The sequence below is a fragment of the Xenopus tropicalis genome, chromosome 5, assembly GCF_000004195.4.
Source record: "Xenopus tropicalis strain Nigerian chromosome 5, UCB_Xtro_10.0, whole genome shotgun sequence".
NCBI classification, from domain to species: Eukaryota; Metazoa; Chordata; class Amphibia; order Anura; family Pipidae; genus Xenopus; species Xenopus tropicalis.
Genome location: NC_030681.2, coordinates 72,696,373 through 72,717,853, shown reverse-complemented (window position 1 = coordinate 72,717,853; position 21,481 = coordinate 72,696,373). Strand labels below are relative to the sequence as shown.

The 21,481-nt window shown below is 35.0% G+C and overlaps 1 protein-coding gene across 4 annotated transcripts in view; it reads left to right on the top strand.

Annotated features, from left to right (window-relative positions):
• Positions 1-21,481, top strand: part of LOC100491589 (synaptotagmin-like protein 2) — a 65,155-nt gene that overhangs the window by 27,598 nt on the left and 16,076 nt on the right. For 3 of the 4 annotated variants that reach the window (XM_012963584.3, XM_031902841.1, XM_002932115.5), the window contains exons 3-5: positions 295-406; positions 4,400-4,445; positions 4,554-4,608. The exons of the other annotated variant lie outside the window; for it this stretch is intronic. In XM_012963584.3, the coding sequence (XP_012819038.2) occupies positions 295-406; positions 4,400-4,445; positions 4,554-4,608 (213 nt within the window). The remainder of the gene's footprint in view (positions 1-294; positions 407-4,399; positions 4,446-4,553; positions 4,609-21,481) is intronic. 4 annotated transcript variants of the gene reach the window in all.

Below are 21,481 nucleotides of genomic sequence, written 5' to 3'. Positions count from 1 at the left end.
CAGCAATCACCATACTTACTATTCCAAACAGCTATTAATAGATGAAAAAATGATATTCAGAATAACGCTTAAGAATAAGATACAGCTTAAGAAATACATATTAATACCAGGAATTCTTAGAATAGTGTTGACAGCAATATAGGAATCTGTGGACATTTTTTTTTAAAGCTGGAATCATAAACCAGTTATTTTCAGTGGATCTTTGTCTATTTGTACAAAAGTCATTTTTATTTTAAAAATGGTGGGTTATTTTGTATACACACTAATTCATTATATTTTTGTCCATATGTATAGGGCTATTTATATCACTGCAAAAGTCTTGGTTGTCAAAAGCAAAAGTCAAGAACTGTACAGCACTGGAAAGAATGTTTAAAGAGATAACACCACCTCCAAAATCCGTTACAAGGTACTGGTACACTAGGTCATTTTAACTAAATTATATATTTATGTACTGCAAGAAGCTGAGCACATACTTATTAAATACAGCCAATATCAGCTGAGTTGACTGTTTTCTACATACTCTAGCTCTGAAATATGTCAAATGTGTAATCTGTACAACTGTTACATTATATGGATTACAACTACAAAATTATATTAACTGAGACACCGATTTGGTAAATTTCTTCAAGCATCTAACATCATGCAACTAAAGGGTTGTTTACATTAGAGAAGAGGCGCTTAAGGGGTGATATGATAACTATGTATAAAGGGAAACTCAGAGAGAGAGAGAGAATCAGGCACAGATAAATGAAGAGATAGCTTTAAGGATAGTAATTTTTATATTCATACAAATACACTTTACATGTCCATTAAATCTCTACACATAAATGAACCAATGGCAACCAACATGCTCTTAACTTGAATTATATACACAGATGAATTGTTCTAGTGGTTTCTGGCCCACCAGCTATACATTAGTGACCATAAACCCTAGCCTTTGGTAACATTTGAAAATTATGCTAAAGGCCAGTGGGTGCTCTTGATTTTTATGTATTTTTATTTATTTTTAAGTATTTTTCATTTATTCTGTCATTCACCAACTACTTGTTTGGGTTGATAATTGAATGCAATCAGTATGATTAGAATTTTACAGATTCCAATCACAGAACAGAAAATGGCCATTCATCACCAGTCTCACCTAGAGAGGTTGAATCCATCATGTTCAACGCCCCAAAACAAACCCCAGTGTGTGTATATGTGTGTGTGTGTGTGTGTGTGTAATATATATATATATATATATATATATATATATATATATATATATATATATATATATATATATATATATACTGTATATATAAATATACATGCATGCATGCACTGGGGTTTGTTTGTATTTAATTATACAGTACAGAATGACAGGGAAAGGTGCCTATAGTGACTCAATCAAACTAATTTAAATTTGCAAACTGGATCAAACTGCTGAAACATAGGGAATATTGGACAATATGGTCTTAATATTTTTTTTCTTTTTTCAAGTTATATTGAAGTTCTCTATTTGGTAACACTGATGAAATCATCAAGATGGTGTCCTTTCTTCTTGAGGCTTTTATATAAATGGCATTCATGTACAGCTTTGCTTTGCTTGTTCTTGGGAACCATATATTGCAAAGACTCTTAAAACCCTGTAGGTTTTTTGAAGTACAGCCTTTACTAATGTTGTAGACAGACCCTGGGAAATGAATAAGTCCTAAACTGGCAAGATGATCACTAGCCTGATGCTGGTTTAGACATTTTCTAAATAATACTGTATAAATAGATTTTGGTCTACTCTCATGTGTACTTATTTATCGAGATTGCTGAACCAGAATGCAGGATCCTCTGGCCCATTCATTGTAATTATTGCATTACCTGCTGTAACTGTTTCAGTGGACTCATAGGATTGCCTGGCAAAGGCTGGAGTAAATATAGGTACTTTTCTGGTGGAGTAATATGTGGAGACACATGTAAAAAGCTAAACAGAAGAAAAGAGTTGAGAGAATGAGAGGTACTTGTTTTAACACTCCTCCACTCATCATGCATAAATATATATTGCTACTGTAATATTTGCTCTGTAGTTGAATTCTGATGGATTGTGTTTTTCTTGTGGTATGGCAGTGCTAAAATTAATACTTTTTTTTCAGTTCACATAGCCATTTGTATCAAGAGAAGCCTTGCAAGACACTAAAATTACTGTAAAGATTATCTCAGTCATTTAATAGGATGTGTTGTATATTAAAAAAACATCCTTACACTCAGGCCCAGACTGTCGATCTGCGAATATTGGCAAATGCCAGAGGGGCTGTTGTAAGATGTCATAGACTTTTTATTAGGCTTCTGGGCAGTTGTTTGGGCCTCAGTGTCCATGAAATGTTGGGGCCTATTTTGATTTCCAGTCCAAGCCTGTTTACACTAAATATACAGTGGTTATTAAATAGTGCATTTTTGAATCAAGCATGAGCTATAGGATTACCTTACCTAACATAACACATGCCAACAAGTGACCGACAGACCCAAGTACAGTAAATCTGCATACACATTTGAATGTTCAATTATTTGTAGTGCTTGTAATTTGACCAGATTTATAAAAACTTTAACATAAAGAGGATAATGGTAATTGTAAAATGGTATTTAAAAGTGGAAACTTCATCAGTTTTGGCTTTATCGATCAACAGTGGAGGCAAAATGTCTATGCTGGTCACACTAATTGTGTGATTAGCCACATCAGTATTTTGTTAGCTGAAATAACTGACCATAGCTCTGTGTCAGAATTGTTTATTGGAACTGACATTATTGTGAAGAGATTGACATTCATTTTATAGTTGCAATCTGGCTTTTTTAAAAAAAAAAAAAAAAAAATGTACTCAGAGTTTATTAAAACCACATAGAGACAACACATGGCAAATATGGGAGTACCGGGGACTGACAAACCCACCACTAGACTTCCTCTCAAATGCAGAACCCTAAACCCAAACCCTATTTAATCCCTCTCCAGGTACCACCCTGAACCCTACAGACCACAGGACCCAGAGACAATTCAGCTACACTAGAACTAACCATTTTACTTTACGGTCTACTTCACCCTAGGCGCAGTTTCGGTTTTGTTTTGCCCCTTTGTTCCTCTACTCTCTCCAACCCTTTACCCCTTCTGCCCCCCCCCACTACTGCCCCCCCAAAACTTCTTCCACTAAAAGAAAAGAGCTTGCACTCAAAAATAGTCACTCAAAAATCTACTCTTTAAATCCGTTTAGCCAAATGATGCTTCCACTGTTTATTTCATACTATAATAGTTACTTATTTTGCAAGATTTACCATTATTATCTACAAGGGTCAACTAGGTTCTAGGTCTTGGTTTACCAATAAATCAAACTATGTTTTTTGTTTTGTAGAATTTTTAATTTTGGTATCAATTTGGGCTTTAGTCTGTTGGATGTAAAACACCTATTGTATATATCAGTGCTGTCCAACTTCTGTGGTACCGAGAATTTTTCCGGCCTACATGGTGGAGGGAATGGAAGCCAGTTTTTACCACTCCCTTTTTTTAAACCACACCCACTTAAAACCAAACCCGTGTTATCACATGACCATACCCTTATTAATGGTAGTAGTACAGCTACCCTGCCTGTGTGTGCCACTCTCTGACTGCCCTATGCTGCCTGTGTGTGCCATACTCTACCTGCCCTACCCTGCCTGTATGTGCCATACTCTACCTGCCCTACCCTGCCTGTGTGTGCCATACTCTGCCTGCCCTACCCTGCCTGTGTGTGCTATACTCTGCCTGCCCTATGCTGCCTGTGTGTATGGCACACACAGGCAGCATACACAATGCTGGCACTGCTACAGTCTGCACAATAAGTGTATATTAAACTTTTTAATTGCAGTACCACCTCAGTATATGTTCTTTTTATAGTGTTATAGGTTTAATTGTGGGTTTCTTCTGCTCCTACTGATGTGTGAACAGGTGAGCATTGTGGGTGTTTACAGTCTGAGCCTGAGGTGTGAACAATGCAGTGGGTAAACAATGCAGGGATTAAAAGGTGTGAAAAACACAGGGGATTACATTTTTAAACAATGCAGGGGATACAGCCTGAATGCGAGGTGTCAACCTTGCAGGGGGCCAGTTAATTACAGTACTGATACCATTTAAAGCTTGCACAAAGGTAAGCCATCAAAGCAGCCAGACAGGTGGGGGCCACACAGAGGGGGGTTGCGGGCTGCCAGTTGGACAGCATTGGTATATATTATCAGTAAATGGTTGGGACCTAGGGTTTTCTGGATAATGGGTCTTTCCATGATATTTGCTTAGAGATGGTTTTCCTGTAATCTGGATCTTTCTAGATTATTGGTTTCTGAATAAAGGGATCTAATCCCGTTATATATATCTATATATACTAAGCTTTATTATTGTTTTTAATTCTAGCAGGGACAATGAAAGAAAAGCATCTGGCTCTTTTACTGTAGAAGAGGTATGGTTCCACCATTTTTTTTAAATGAAGAAAAAAAAAAAAAAAAAAAAATATATATATATTCTGATTTTATTGATGGGCATCACAATTTTTTGGTGTTTTTTCTAGATGAGCATCACACAGGTTCTGAAAGATCTGGAGCTGATTCTGGAACTAGAGATAGGTGAGTCAATGTAAGCATACACTGGTACTAAAGTCACTGGTACCAGCTGTTTGTTCTCTTAGAAAAAAATGTTGTGCTGCTGGCAGTACAGATTACAGCAGAATGGTGAGGGGGAGAGAGGATCAAGCTGCGCAGACTCATGCCTTGCCCTGAAGGAATTCTCTGAGAGAAGGAAGTCTGATATAGAATAAGAAAATAAATCTGGTGTCTCTCTTGATAGAGGATTCAGAGCAGCTTTTCTGTGAGTGCTTATTGCTTCATTTACATTGACCTTTCTGATAGCGCTTACTTAGGTTTTACCTTTCCTTCTCCTTTATTTTTATTCTGATTGTGACTAAAAATGGAGGCCTATTATTATTTCTATAGTGCCATCAATTTACACAGCGCCTATAAGCACTCTAAAAACAACTTTCTCTATTCATTGCATTTGATTAAACTCTTTAACTCACCACTTCTGTCATGCTCTGTTGATTTACTATATCTACTCTATTCGTTAAAGGTACATTTTTATAAATGTAAATAACCCTCTCAAATGTATTTGTCATTTAGTGAATCTTTTTGTAATTGTTTTTTTTAGTTTCTAAGCAGTGCTGAAAACACTTAGAAATGTAACTTTTTATTTATTATTTCTGTTCAGGAATTTTACTAATCACTTTACAGTAACAGCACTTGTATAAAAGATTTAGAGCAATCTATTAATGAAAAAGGGATACAATTAAAACAGATGTTACTTTCTCATCACACAGTTCACACTATTCGGATTTTTAGCACTAAAAGTTTCAAAAAAAGTTGTGACTTTTTCGAGATTTACTATGCAACAAAATGGCTAAAAATCCAAATCCTACATTTTGACAACTAAAACTTGCTGAGCTCATAGAAGTCAATGGCAGATGTCATATCCCTTCCCTTCCCTGGAGGATCCTTCTTTTGCTATGAAATTTTAGAGATTTTCAAATTTTTGATGCTGATCTTTTGTGTGACAAAAAGTAGAGGTTTTGGTGCAACAATTCCAAAAAAAGTTGCAGTTTTTCAGTTCAGATTTTTAAGTAAATTTCAGACATTCATGTTAATGAGTTTATTCATTTTTTTAAATATTTTAATAATTATTATTAATAATAATTTTTAGAATGAGAAATGTAAGTTAGTAAATCTGCCCCATAGCGCTATAATCTATTTGAATGGAGTGATAAGGTGGGACATGGTGAGCACTCTGGGGCAAATGTCTACATAAAGTTTGCTGTATCTAAATGCAAATCTTTATAGGACTAAACGACTAACACACTGGATCTGGAACCCTTGGTAATTAAAGGGAAAGAGTTTGGCACATAAAAAAAGTAAGTTTGGGAAAAGCCCTATATCTTTAACTCATGTTAACAAGAAGGTTGAAGCCACTCAATGTTTGGTCCTTGCAAGATACAATAATTCCTCTGCATAATAGACTCCTGTTAACAGCATATGGTGAAGGCTTATATACTTGTAATCCGATTACTTACCTCACGAGGACCAAACATAGAGTAGTCTTAATTTCCTTGTTTGTCCTCGTTTTAATTCAAGAACACGGGTATTTCCACTTTTCGTTACATTGCCCCATATATTGCTACCAGGGATTATTGAATAAACTTGAACAAAAATGTAATAAAGAAGACATTTGACGATGTTCAGGTGTAAAGAAACAGGAAAAATATTGATTTGTAGGTTAAAAAGGTTGTTTGACAGGACTTCTAGATTCTACCATTGATACTTTGCAACAATTTGAGAATAGCAATACACTGCACCTTTTCTACACACTGTGCATTCTATCCTGACTAAAATGTAATTTATAAGACTCCTACCTAGAGTTTATATTTAACAAATCCCCTGCCTATGCTTTAAATAATGTCACAAATATTTTTCCCATGTGCATAGTGTGTGGCTTTGACCCTACTTTAATAGGGATCTGTGGCTAGAATTTATGCAACAGCTTCTCCATATGAACCTATTACAACTTCAGTCCAAACCTTTTATTTAAAGATTAAACTTATCATGCTCCCAACATATGTCAACATATTAGAGCCGTTGTACAAGGCATATACATATTGTTTCACTGTCCTTTGAAGGAGAGCAAAAGTGTGTGGCACCTAGCTTTAAAGGAGCACTCTAGAAAACAGAAGTAAGAAGCATATTGAGATAGACAGTATACTCCCTTTTCAATGTCAGTTCAGTGAATAGGGCTTGTGCTATTGTCTTTTATTTTTTGCACTAAACAGGCAAAATATGAAAAAAAAATGTAAAGTCACAATCTACTTCCTGTCCTGCCAAACAAGGTAAAAACAAATCAGTAGTTCACAAGAAAGCTTCCATATAAACTGTTCCTTATCAGATAACAAACTTTAGTCAGGAAAAGGAAATAGTTGCTTACTCATGGTGAACTACTGATTTGCTTTTACCTTTTTGGCAGAGCAGGAAGTAGAATGACAAAATGTATGTTCAGTACAAGCCCTGTTTATTATTTATCTAATGTTGAAAAGTGGTGTTTACTGTTTTTTTTTTAAAAAAGGGGGGGGGATTGCTTTTTTGGATAGTTGTTTGTAGAAGCTAATATAAATTTTTCATAATTAAGCTGTCAATCTCCTTTATGCTTCTACTGACTATTTTACTGCAGTAACAGAGCAACTTACTGCCTGGCACTGACTCCTTATATTTATATACTGTATAATTGTGTGACAGATATATTCATGCTTTGACACATATTGTGACACTAGATTAATGAGATTACATCACATTCATGAGTGGCCTAGTAACAATCCATACAGATGAACATTAATATTTATATAATTTGGGAATTGCCAAAAGTGAGATTAACGCTGTGATAGATGAAAGACATAATAATTTCCTGTCTATATTGCTGGCTACAGTCAGGTAACTGAGAAATCTATTCAGCTAAGTTGACACTACTAGAATATCTTGTTTATTATCTGTCATTAAAAAGGACTGGCTGAGGAGTTTTGTGGAAATTCTATTCTATCGTCTATTAAGAGACGAAGAGGTGAAGAGGCTGGAGTTAAAAATAATATTGGATGTTTATTAGGATACAGTTCTGTGCCATAAACAACACATATAGTTTTTCTTTTTGTTTGTTTGATAATATTGATAAAAGTGTTAAAGTAAGTACTGTGTCCATGTATGGTTCTGAATAAATCCAAATTACATAGTGATGGTCTACATTTGCACTGGTGGCAGGCCACACATTTTCTACAACTTAACTAATCAGTATGCCATTAAACTAGGCAAACACTTTTAAATCCAGCATAACATGCAAACTCATTTTATTGTGGGCGATGAACATGTTTTTTCTAGCATGAATTTTTCCACAGTGCCAGCCCAAGTATGAATTTTTTTTTCCAATTATTTGCTTCACTGCATAGAGTTTCTAAATTAGATTTCTGATGCAGGTTGTGTATATTGTTGATTACACTGAATGTTCTCAAAAGAAAGAATGACAGCCTCATTCCTATAGTGACATACAGTAGCTCAGAAACACTGAATATTGCAAATTTTAAACAAAGATTGCATTTTCTCTGAACATGTTTATGCCACAAGCCTATTGTCTTGGCTTTGTATTAAAAACCAGACCGCTTGGTTTTATTTTAGAATCATGAACTGCAGGGATCAGATCAATAGAACAATACATTAATACAATTATAAACACTTTATTGCGGAAACAGATTTAAAACCAAATAAGCATGGATAATGGTAAAATTAGGATATATATGCATAATGACAAAACTAAGTGTATATATACAATCTAGGTTACCGAAATTTGAAAATATATAATATTGACATTCATTGCCTATAGATTTTTTTAATGACTTATTGCACTGCTATTGTTAGGAGGCTAAGTTTATTTGTAGTGTTAGGAATAGGCAAATTCTTTTGCCCGTTACAGTTTTGCAGCTCAATTTGAATTTTTGCCAGCAGTAAAAAAAATTGAATATGCGCTATGAGTTTCAGCATGCATTTTTCCTCATGAAACCTATCTGGAAAAAACACTGATGTAATTATTATCTGCCCCTTGTGTTCCTCATCACCGAGTTGGATCGGGGCTCTCTCCAGCCCCTCTCCCTGTCTTCTGAAAAGCTGTCTGGGTGCTGAGTTTGAAAGAAATTAGCACTTTTTTTTTTTTTTTTTTTACTATGAGGAGCAGTTGTAGAATAGTGGAAAGGAGCTTTTATTACGAGGTAGGGCACTGTATATGCTATCGCAGAGCTTCTACCTGCATTAGACCATCCTGGCACTTGATTTTGTATTGTATCTGCTTTTACACCTGCATGTAAACATCACAGTCATTCCGAGGAGTTATACCTCAGTGGACATATCAGTTTTTCTAAGAAAACAATCGGATGTTTAGTTTCTGCTTATGTTTTGAAAGGTGAATGATCGCTTTTCCCACAGGAGACAACTGAAAAAGTAATTTGTAAGTGTTGGTGTACCTTTCCATATTGCACATGTATATTAGCAGAATAACAAAATTCCACCCCTGGATAACATTTTTTTCTATGTAGGTATTTGCATTTTCTCTGAATATTTATGGTTTGAGGGTAATTATTCCATAGTAATGCAATGATGGGTTTCTATATTGTTTTGCCATGTCCCTTTGCTTTCCTTTTTTTTATTCTTTGCATTTAGTTAAAAAACAATAATGATAAAGCTTTATATGGAGACTAAAGCTCAAATAAAATGCAGACCATTACTATTTGCATATAGCCTTTAATCTAATCAGTACATGTTACATCCATTTGTGGTTGGTTAGCGTGAAATTGCTGAAATATTGCAGTGTCATATATTTTCTGCTTCAGTTAACAAACTATCTATAGATCACAGAGTGAACAGAACTCTGAGAGATAAACTTAATAAGTATTATCTTTACATGAAATTAGCTTTTCAAATCACACTGCTAAGCTTGAACTGTTAAAGTGAGGATTTACAAACAAAATATACACCGCTAATTGTTTTGTTCAAACCTAGTTTCAAATCACTGTGGATTTGTGTACACTTTTTGGTGTTGATAAGCAGATTTGACTTCTTCTACAAAGATTCAATGAGAGTCATGGACTAAATTAACATAGATTGTAGATTATGAATTAATACAATCATAGCACAAACTAATTCACAGAAGATTATTTTTGGCTGAAGTATGAATTTATAAATTCTTTTAAAGCATTTAAAGTGAATGAATTTACTCTTCTAATGTCTGTAGCAGATAAAGTAGCTATTAAGCCATATTTATAAAGCACTAACATATTCTACAGCACTGTATAATAAATAGGAGTAGAGCCGTAATCAAAAAGAGCTTGCAATCTAAAAGAAGAATGGTTTAAATCTAGACCACAATAGATTATATGAAACCTTTAGGGCAATGGCACAATGGGGTTTTTTGGCATTATGATAACAAAATGTTTTATAGTTGCATTTTCATCATTATTTGCTTGAACAAGAGCTTTTAGACAATTCTTAGATTTTTTGTAGCTGCATGTTTGGGCCTCTAAATACTATGGTGGGCAGATTTGAGTATTGTCAGAATATTAACCTAGGACAAATCTTTGATGAGCCCCAAGAGATAGAGAGTGGTAAAGAATATGATACTCAATTGTAGGAGGGACTGAAAGGGCGATTTGAGTGGTAAGGACAGTACCAGGACAGTCCTGGGAGTACCAGGACAGGGCAGTGTCACAAAACCCAAGAGAAAGAAGGTAGTGGAGGAGGTGAGGGTGATCAAAAGCAGCTGTCTGTTTTTTTTCAGAATAGGGTGACAAATGTATGGTTTAATTGGAAGGTAACAGTTGAGAGGGAAAGATTATGAGACTATGGTTTTGAATAAAAAGTGATTTACACTGCAGAAAAGTTTGGGAGGAATGGCATCAAGTGGGCAGGTAGAAAGGTGTGAAGAAACCAAAGATTTTGAGACTTCATCTTCAGTCACAGGGCGAAGAGCACAGAAAACGCTGGTTATCCTCGAAGTCAATGTGCAAGTGAGTCATATGATTCAAATCTTATTCTGTTGATTTGATCTAAAATAAGGTCCACAGTGAAGCAAACTGGTTATTGGATCACCAAGAGTACTTGTTTACTTATTTACATGGGACAAATCATATCAATTGTATGATTTTGCATCTTCATTCAAATTACTTTTAGCATCTAGAAGCTGAAAAAGCAGTTTTCTACTATCTTAATGGTCCATTTTCTAACACAAAGTTAAAAAATGGGCACAAAACTACACCACATTAATCTTTTTACAGTGCTTGTCCTTACTGGCATCCTACTACAATTATACCTTACAAAAGTATCCTTATAGTTGATCTTCTCAATAAACTATAAGTTCCATATAGGAATTGCAGCTTTGAAGATCCACTTAAATTGTCAATGTCCATAAATGCTGGGTTATGCACTTGGGTAAAAATAACATTAATGCTAGTGATACAATAAATGGATGAGTGTTGGGGGCATACAACAGGCCATATGGTTCATAACTGCGCAGGCAGTGAGGTTGTGAAATGTCTTGGTTGGCAATGTTGTGATGGTAGATTATTGCCTTTCATAAGGATTACTAGTACAATCATATTATCTAGGGCTACAATAATATCAATAGCTACAGTTAGTTTTAAATATATATATATATATATATATATATATATATATATATATATAATATGTGTGTGTGTGTGTGTGTATGTATATATATATATATATATATATATAATATGTTACTGACAAGTTTTTTAAGAAGTTGGGGGAACAAAGTCTCTCCCTACTGCTTTCCTAGAGGCACAGGTTAACATTAACCAGTACTACCTAGAGGAAACCATTTCCTTATTCTTCTTCAGATAGATGCCATGTGACCCTCTGTTTTGTTGAGGTTAAGAATTATCTGCCCTATCACTATGCAAGTCTTATTTTTATGGATAAAGGTTTTTTTTTTAATAAATAAGCATTATTAAAAAAAAAAAACATTCCTCTATGTGGGGGTTATTGCCTATTATTATCTATGTGTCATTTAGTGTACACAAGATATACTTAAATGTATTTTAATTTACAGTGACTTTTTCTTCATGCCATTTTATATGTACTTCATGATTATTCTACAATTATAAGACTGCAATAAAGGCTTAGCTGAATCTTGGATATATTGAAGTGCTGCATTGGTTATAATTTACATATTCTCACTATGTATCTATAGTTATCATTCTGTTTCTATCCTTGGTTCAACTATAATTTATGCAGTGTGAGGTTTATCTCCTGAGGAATGATTTCATTTACTTAAAAACGACCATGCTAGGAAACCTCTTACAGTAATGTACACAGTACTGTCACATGCTCTGACAAGTTAAATAGTATACCATTTGCAAAGGGTTTTAATTAATGATCCTCACATGTAAATTTCTTTCTTCATTTATATTTTTACCTTTTTAAAAGTAATGTACTTGTAGACTTGTGGAGTAAAGTACAAAAACTTCAGGAATTGCCATGCTTTTTGCCCACAATTCAACATTACTTCTTAGATTTGCAAAATAATTTGGTCCACTGCAAAGAGGCAAAAGTATTGTACCAGAAACTGTTAGCACAAATATTGCACCATGGAACCAGGAAGAAGGGTAAAATTGCAGGCTGTTTCCCATTAGTTTTATTGTACTCATTTGTATTGCGTCTTACTAATAAAATCTATACTGCCCATTTATAGTACTATGAGCAGAGGCAGAAATACTAGAGTACTAAATGGTACCCTTAGATCCTTGTGCCTTGCATATTTTGAAAGCAGAGATACTTTACAAACACAATGGATGTCTTTACATACTACTTGTCCTAAAGTGTTAATTGTAGGGCTCTGGAGCCTGTTGCATTATTTGGTGCATTCCATTATTTGGAATTCCTTGGAATTCCCAAGCAAGCATGGCACCTGAATAACACCTGCATTTACCAAATTATCCACTTCCTTTCCATGTCCCATTCTTTCTGGGCTGTGCCTAGTTTCTTTTGGTTTCACCTGTGAGCAAAAACATATTTATATATTAGCCTTTGTGTATGGTTTAATAGAATTATGTCACATATCAGACTAGTGGTTTTTATTTGTTTTTTTTTTTTTTTTGTCTTTTTTTCCATTTTTCCATTACATTTATGCCTGGTTATGTTTCTCAGCACTTTGCTATAAAATGCTAAAACGCTACTGAAAATCTGGCTTACCCACTATCATCTTGCAACAGGATATCAAGCCCCGAAAGTACTATTTATGTTCGCATAATTTCAGCAATTTGTCATTTTATAGGTTAGATAATTTGTTTTCGATCCTTTTTGTTACAGAAACTATATATTTTCTTTGTATTGTGTATGGAAATGGAAAAGCATCATTTCTTTCTATTTTCGCAAACAACAGAAGTGTTGCAGAAATTGCAGACATAAATGGTTTTGGTCTAGAGAATGAGATGGTTGACAAGATACTGTCTGTGGATTATGGCTCAAATCAGACTGTTGCTACCCAGGTATGAAAGTGAAGAGGAAAAAGTTTCGCCACATCAATTTCCAGTAAATTGTTTAAATAGATAGCAGTATATAGCATGGCTTTCAAGTCTGCTAACTCGGCTTATAAGATTAGGCTGTTCTTCCAGTGTATTACTGGTATTTTTTCTTAAAGGCTGAGAAACAGCATTTGTATTAGCTTATAAAAGTACATACTGTTAATGTGAATAGTTAATGGTTCTTATTTTTCTATGATACTGCAAATAATTAGGTGCCTTATTGAAGAGAGATCACTTTACTAACACACAATATTTTTAATTTGTTCTTCCTTGAGTGGCAGGAAAAACACCAATTTTTTTTAAAGGGGAACTATAATGTAATTTTCTGAAATCTAGTTACTTTATCCTGCCCAGCAATCTTTTTTTATCTACACACATGCTTTGTGTTTAAGGCTTCTGACAGCACCTTTATGCAAAAAATTGGTAAGAGGAGGATGCTGATGATTGGATTATTTTAGAAATGGCTCACTGTTTGTTGAAACTTACATTTAATCACCTTTCAGTCTTGAATTTAGCAGTCCAGTTAAAGTCTATTATGGCTAAACAATTCCTACACAAGAAAAATAAACTTTTTGGATGGCCTTTTTTGTATTGATATTGCAATACAATGCTGTATAAATGGATATGATGGTTTTTAACACTGGCAGGAAAGTAAGCATTGTAAGACAAGAAAAGATAGAATGGTGGGAAAAAAAATAAAAAGTTATATATCAGGCATTTCTTAAACAAAACACTGGAAAAAAAAAACAAAAACAAAAGGTCTTTTAGCATCAAATCATGTAAAAGTGTTATAGAAATATAAATCCGTCCCAATGTGTGCTATGAATATTGTATACCTCTAACTGTGACATGAGATAAAGATAATAGACATTGCAAAGTAGTTCTAAAAGCAAACTAGAAGGAAATTAGTTTTAAAATACTTGCAGTAGAAAATAAATATACATGTATATTTACAAAGCAATACACCTTAGTAGATATGAGAGCAGGACATAAAGATTATTGGCTTATATATATAGGGGAGGTCCCCTAAATACTGACATTTTTATCTTGACTATCGTATTGTGATGGACAGACATGAATGGAACGTAGAAGTGCAGGGAGCTTGTTCTAGGCAGACCTGAGATTTACATTTCTATAACATCACAGGGTAAGGGTAATGGGTAATTTGATTAACTTAATTTACCCAGAACTGCTATAAATAATCAAAAAATTAAAAAAAGTCTAAGGTGAAGTAGAAAATGTGTGCTTTCAATTTCACCATTTTGCTGTATTTGGTACAAGAATTAAAACCATAAAATACAATGTAAATACAAGCCTTATTTATCAATTTCATGCTGTACAGTAAATTGCCACCTTAAAACCCCATTCCTGAGAATGCAACCTCAGTCTCCCTGCAGGTGTGGGAAGGGTCTGTTTATGTCTATAGGATTTCTCTGATTTCTCTGCAACCACAAGCATTACCTTACTGTTCTCTTGTTGCCCTTTGGCCTAAAGGCATGGGGGTGCTTTACTCTGCATCCTTTCAAAATGGCTTCTGCTGTAGGCATAGAAGCTTGTAATGTCCTTTAATTCATCATCTCCACAACCACTGTGGGAATTCTTACTGCTAGCAATTGCAATGTTTTGGCATTTTGTAAAACCCATCTCAAAAGGTTAATTGTCTGTATATTTTAAACATAGATAGCCTTTTCTGGTATGTTTAGAAGAAGAAAAATAATTTAGAGCAGCTGCCTTTTAAATATCTTAATGGTAAATTATGTAAAGAGTTTTATTATTTTAAAAGCATTCTCTTGAAAATGGTTGCTTACTTCCAGATGGGACACAGTGAAAAGCATGATTGCAATATTTGTCGTGTATAATTTTTGTAATATGATGGTGGAATTTGTCAGTGCATATTTTGTTTTTGGCACCTGTTGATGAATGCCGGGTTGAATTCAGTCCTTAACAAAGAGCTTGACAGAAAATTACAGATAGCAAAAGTCTGTGAGATAGTAGATAATACCATGGGTGCTTTCAAGTCTTTCTATTCAATCAATATAAATGCATGTATAATAATGGAATGAGAAAAAAATTCCATAAAATGCTATATAACCCTTACATTCAGTGATATTCATACAAGCTGCAGTGACATACATGTGAGTTAGACTTAAGATGACTAAGAAGGTTAGGTAGTACATTTTTCTGTTTATGTATCAAATATATAATGTGTATATATATTTAACTATTACTGCGTGTATGGCCATATACAGTATCTACGAAACTGAAATAATAAAAATAACTAAAACTATGTTAATACATGGTGCTAGGATCATACTTTGTCTTAGGGGCAGCATAAGCCTTCTTTAAGTAAAATGTTAACTTCTCGGGGGGGATGAAAGCAGTGGAAGTCTGTTTTGCATTCTGCTCCTTACCATAAGGGTCTCATCATTAGATCTTGTAACTAGGGAAGCCATGAAAATGCTGATATTCATGAAACCCTTCTTGGTTTTGAATGTAGTATTAATGAGTATAAGCTACAATGAAGAACATAGTGACTCTCATGAGATGGTTGCATATTCCATTATTGTGTCAAAGTTGGCAGAATATATTGTGGGTTGAAACACGCCCCAGTACCCTGCTAAATGTCTGCCTTTTCTTGTCAGTGAGCTTCAATTTCTGACCACCCTCCATCTTTGCTTCATATTTTTCTGTGTTTACATATTTTTCAAGGTTGCGCCCCTTGCATCTGCAAGTTCCCTTCTCTGGATTTCTGTTATTAGCCTCATGGTCCTTTGAAAACTCACAAAAAGTATTATTAGACCTCTTCTATTGCTAGCTCATTTTTTTGTAAATCTAACATGGCTTGCTAGTTTAGCTGTTTATGTAACTATGATTTATTGATGTCAGCCTTTATTAAAATACTTTACCAATATTATTTACCAATATAATAAACGTGTCATTCGCAAAAGCCTTTTTATGGTTATATCTTCATGGATGTGGAATATCTTCTCCTCTGCTCTCTGTGATTTTATTGACTGGATCTCAAGAGTATTATTATGTTGGTTTGAAAAACCCAACATTCTGTTCTTCAACTTCAGCTTATTCTTCAGTTTCGTAATCTTTTTCTACTTATTCTTAGTGCCCCCCATTTTGTAAACACTACTCCTCCTACTACACTTCTTTGTTCCTATAACGGAGCAGGTTGCCTGTGCATCGTCCCCGTCTTGTGGCGCCAATCCAAACACTCCAATTTTCCCATTGACTTTGACAGGGAAGATTTTCAAACTGCTGCCACTCTTACCGATTTGAAGCAACATTCTCAAAACTTGAATAACATAATCATAGGGTCACCCCGAATGAAACAGCAACATTTTTGGTGACTCAAAGTTGGAGGAGCCAACAACAGCCAATCTGTTTCCACCCATTAAATGTTATTGTTTTATTTTTAAACTGATGCCATTATTTAAGTATTAATTCCACGGTTGTTAAACTTTGCAAAGTTAGTCACTGGGTAGAGACTTCAAAGTTAGAAAGTGGGCAGAGCCACCAACAGGCAATCACATTTCACCTATTTACTTTCAATGGTGAAGTGTAAAATGCTGTCAGTCCCACAATTTTTATGCCCCCAAACTGCAGATTTGGTCACTGGGGGACTGCAGTTCAAAAATAGGAAAAGGTGGGTTGGGCTACTAACAGCCAATCAGATGTCATTCATTGAATTTCATTGCTTTTGAATTTAAAATGATATAATTCTAACACTATTTATGCCAGCGTGCCCACTGTTTGTCACTGGATGACTTCCACTCAAGGTTCGAAAAAGGTGGCACACCCACCAACCACAATTCACCTATTGACTTTTATTGGTTTAAATTTAAACGGCTGACATTCTTTAACTATTAATCCTTGGGTCCCTAAACTTTGCAGAGTTAGTCACTGGGTAACTGCAGTTCCAGTTTAGAAAAAGTGGGTGTCACTCATTGACTTTTGGGGGGTCCCCAAATTTTGCACAGTGGTTTTTACAATATAACTGTGGCCCAAGGTTAGAAAACTGGACAAAGCCAGCAACAGCCAATCAGATTTCATTCAGTGACTTCATGTTTTTCAAACCAACATGATGTTTGTTCTCAAACTTACCTTTCTAGTTAAGTACAGGACTTGTGCCAATATTATAGGATGGCAATTACCATTTGCGTATGATCTTTATTGTTGCCTTCTCTGATTTTTTGGTTGATAATCTGCATATTCTTACATTGCTATACTGACTTAGATAAGTGTTTTTTTGTAGTAAGGAATTCTATTTTCTGTAGCTCAAAATTTTCTTTTTCATGCTAAGGAAAGTATACAACACAAGCAAATTCATTTGTTGTCAACTTCTGCTGTGGTAGAGAAGCAACATAGGTAGCAACATTCCAGTACAAATGGTGTTTCATTAAGTGCACAAAATATAACATGAGTCATCACAAAACACAACCACTGTTTTTCACTATTGTGAATGCATTGTATCTCATGGAGTTTGTAAGGGTGCATTTTATTTGTAAGGGTATACAGTGGCTACCTCACTCCATCTCCCCTTTTTAGGCTATAAATTAAATGCCACAATTACCTTTTTTAATTATTGACTGCAGTTTTTAAAATTATCACCCATTCCAAAGTATCCCTGTAGATCAACAGGAAGTGATATGCCTAGTACAGCTTTATCTTTTCCAGTCAAGCAAAAAGGTGGCCATACACAGGCCGATTTCAGCTGCCGATATTGATCCTTTAGACCAATTCGGCAGCTTATCTGCCCATGTATGGGCACCAATGACGGGCCTCCCCGACTGATATCTGGCTTGAAATCGGCTAAATCTTGATCAAGCAGGTTTGATTTTTCTGCTGTATCGGGGACCACACCGGCTCCTTGATGCAGTCCCTAAACTGACGCTATTCCCACTGGTTAAATTAAATCAAATCAGCCCAATATCACCCACACATAGGTGGGCATATCGGGAGAAGGTCCGCTTGCTTGGTGACCTTGCCAAACAAGCTGATTTTACAGTGTATGGCCACCTTACAAGTAGCTGAATTTCCTTCCACTTTGTTTAGAAAGCACAAAATTCCATAACCTTTGACTTTTATTCAACATGTTATGAAATTTTGTATTTATTGTAATTTAAAACTACAGATGTTAAAAGGCATCTGCACATTTAATTTGTGACTGCCTCTAAGGCATTATTTAGCTTAGTTTTATATTTCTAAAAACTGAACAAAGTTGCAGAATGGGAACTAACTGTTGGTGTGGGTTAGTCAATTTGTTGATCAGAATTAAAATGAGATTTATCCAAGTATGAAATAAGAGCTCTCTACAGAAAACCTCACCCAATTTCTATTTATTATTTATTGATATTATTTATTAATCAATTTTATAAATATACTACTAAAAATCCCATAGGAATGCATAGAAAATGGGTGAGTTTTTCTTTAGTGAGCTCTAATTTATTTCTTTGATAAATCTATCTTTTTGTCCTTAGACTGAATAACAGCATCCAATCACTGATGAGTTACACAATATCCCTGTAAAACATAGGTGCAATTTTAATTAGTGTTTATAGTGAGCTATCAGAAAGAAATGTTTCTCTTCCAGTAGATGTTTGTGTAATTGGCTTCTGCAGTAATGCCTTGTTAATGGAGAGTTTGCATCTTTGCTATTATTGATTAATTTCAGATCATTCTTCCAATCTTAAACATCCGTGACTGAGATTCTGAAAAGCCTGTTTATATAGTAGAAAGGAAAACTCTTCTCATTAAACTAATTAGTTGTAGGAAATGCTTAATCCAGCAATAGACACAGCTTAATATTGGTTGTTTGTACCACGCCTTAACAAAAGAAAAGCTGAAATCCTGGAAATAAACTCAAAACAATATCCCCATGTACTTTGTGAATAAGAAGTACCTAAGCCAAATAGCTTAAAGCCTAGGTCATTTTGTTCCAATTACCATAGTGTAGAGAAGGTCAAACTTATATAAAAGAGGAAGGAATTGTGAGATAAAGCTTGGTAGGAGTTAAGGTTTTAATAAATGAAAAAAAGAAATCCTTTCAATTTTACCCTGGAAATATAAATAGAAACATTTTTTGAAAAAAAAATTAAAACCAATAAAAACACGAGTATAGAAGAATGGAGATGAGAACTTAAAATGAGCACAGGAGAAAAATATGATGACAGAAGAGGGAATGAAATGTGAAAAGGTCATGGGGCAGAAAGAAAGATATACATAAATGGGGAGTGCAGAAAGTATAAGAGAGAAGAGAGGAATAGAAAATGGAAATGAGACCGTGAATAGGCTGACAATGAAGTGGAATCACCCTTTATACTGGGAGATATTTTGCTCTTTTTTTGACCTGGTAAACTGTAAGCTTTGTATTTGTAACTCTGGGACAATAACACTAGTATATTACTAATTACAAATATAGACTAGTATATTTGTAATGATGTTCAGTGTTTTTCTTTTGCTTATTTTTCATTTTAACAAACATTTTAACATAAACACTACAGTTATATTTGTTGATTCATGCAAATTGTCAATACAAATAGAGTAGGGATGAGCGAATCTGTCTCATTTCGCCATGAATTTGCGAAACGGCAAGAAAATTTGCGAAACGCATTTGCTGCGCAATTGCCCGCATCTATTTTTTTGTCGCTCGCGATATTTGTCGCGCCCTTTTTTTACGTGACCGTGCCCAATTTTCCCAATTTTCAGACATATTTGCCCGCAAGGCCCCACAGGAAAAAAAACCTTTTAACTCAGCCTGAAGGGGACAAATCAGCATCTGCCTGTGTGTGTCCAGCTTTAAATGGGTTATGTAATAAAAGGCACCAAGTTTGTCCTGGTGCAGTAAGCCATAGCAACCAATTATCAGGTAGCATTTACTGGTCACCTGTTTAAAGTAATTATCATACTGTTTGATATGAGCTGGGCAAATTTAGTGCCTTTTATTACATATGTGGAAAAGTGCATAATTTTTTTATTTCAAAGACCTCCAAGTCTACTATTGTGTTTCTGTTATAGATGGATTAGTATATTTTATACTTTGTGAATCTCTTGACATTGTTAAATGTGTGGATTTAAAACATGCATATAGTACTTACCATGTTCTTAGTCTACAAAAAACCCAACCCTTAGCTGAAATCCTTTAGCTAAGAGAATAAAAGGTAGTATCTAAATAAAAAAAGATCCAAAATTCTCTTTTAAAGCTAAAACTGTATTCTAGTAGCTGATAATGTATATCTGATCTCTTTCACTGTACTGCAATGAATTTTTGTCCATCTGGCCTTTGCATTTTTTTTTTGCCTGAATTCTGCTCACCAGCCTATGAAAGCACGTTGTACATTTCCCCTGTCACACATGGTTCTTTCTGTGTCACTCATCAGTGGAAGGCACCTAAATGTACAGAAATATTGGCCAGATGCACTCGCATACTGAAGGTGGCCCTACCATTTTTATAAGCTGAAAATAGATTGCTGCATAATTTGCTTGTGATTACAGTCCTGTCAAGTGTTGGTTAATAAGCATGTCCAACTTTGGCGTAATTAGGAATCAATGGGCCCATTAAGAATTTATGCAACCACCCCCCACATGTAATTAATTGCTCTGGTTCTCCCCTTGCATCTTTTCCTGTTACATCTGTTAATGTTTGAACATTAAATGCACCAGTCAATTAATATAAACACGGGCAGGGCAAATAAGTTCATTGCGTGAATAATTCCAGCAAAACAAAATAGGTTTTCTCCAACCTCCAAAGTCTAGTTTTCAAAATCAGTGTCACTCAAAGAGACTGCATGTAGGGAAAAATTCGGACTAACCACGATAATTTCTGATGTGCGTTAATTGCGCGAAAATTTGCATTGTGGTCATGCAAACATATTGAGGTACAATCCGAAATTTTTGTATCCGACGATCGTAAATGGCGCAAAAAACTTTGACTGATCCTTTTGTGCATGTTTTTGGAAGCCTCCCATAGGACTCAATGGCACTCTGCAGCTCCAACCTGGGCCAGGGAAAGTCTCCCATAGGGCTCAATGGCACTCTGCAGCTCCAACCCGGCCCAAGGAAAGTCTCCCATAGGGCTCAATGGCACTCTGCAGCTCCAACCTGGCCCAAGGAAAGTCTCCCATAGGACTCAATGGCACTCTGCAGCTCCAACCTGGGCCAGGGAAAGTCACAATAACGAAGCTTGAATGAATCCGAAACTTTTGTACATGCGACAAATACGATTTTGTCGCACAACTTGTTGCACAAATTGTCGCAAAGTATGAAAAAGTCGTGCAAATTCTCGAAAATATCACAGAAAATACTCAAAATACGCAAAA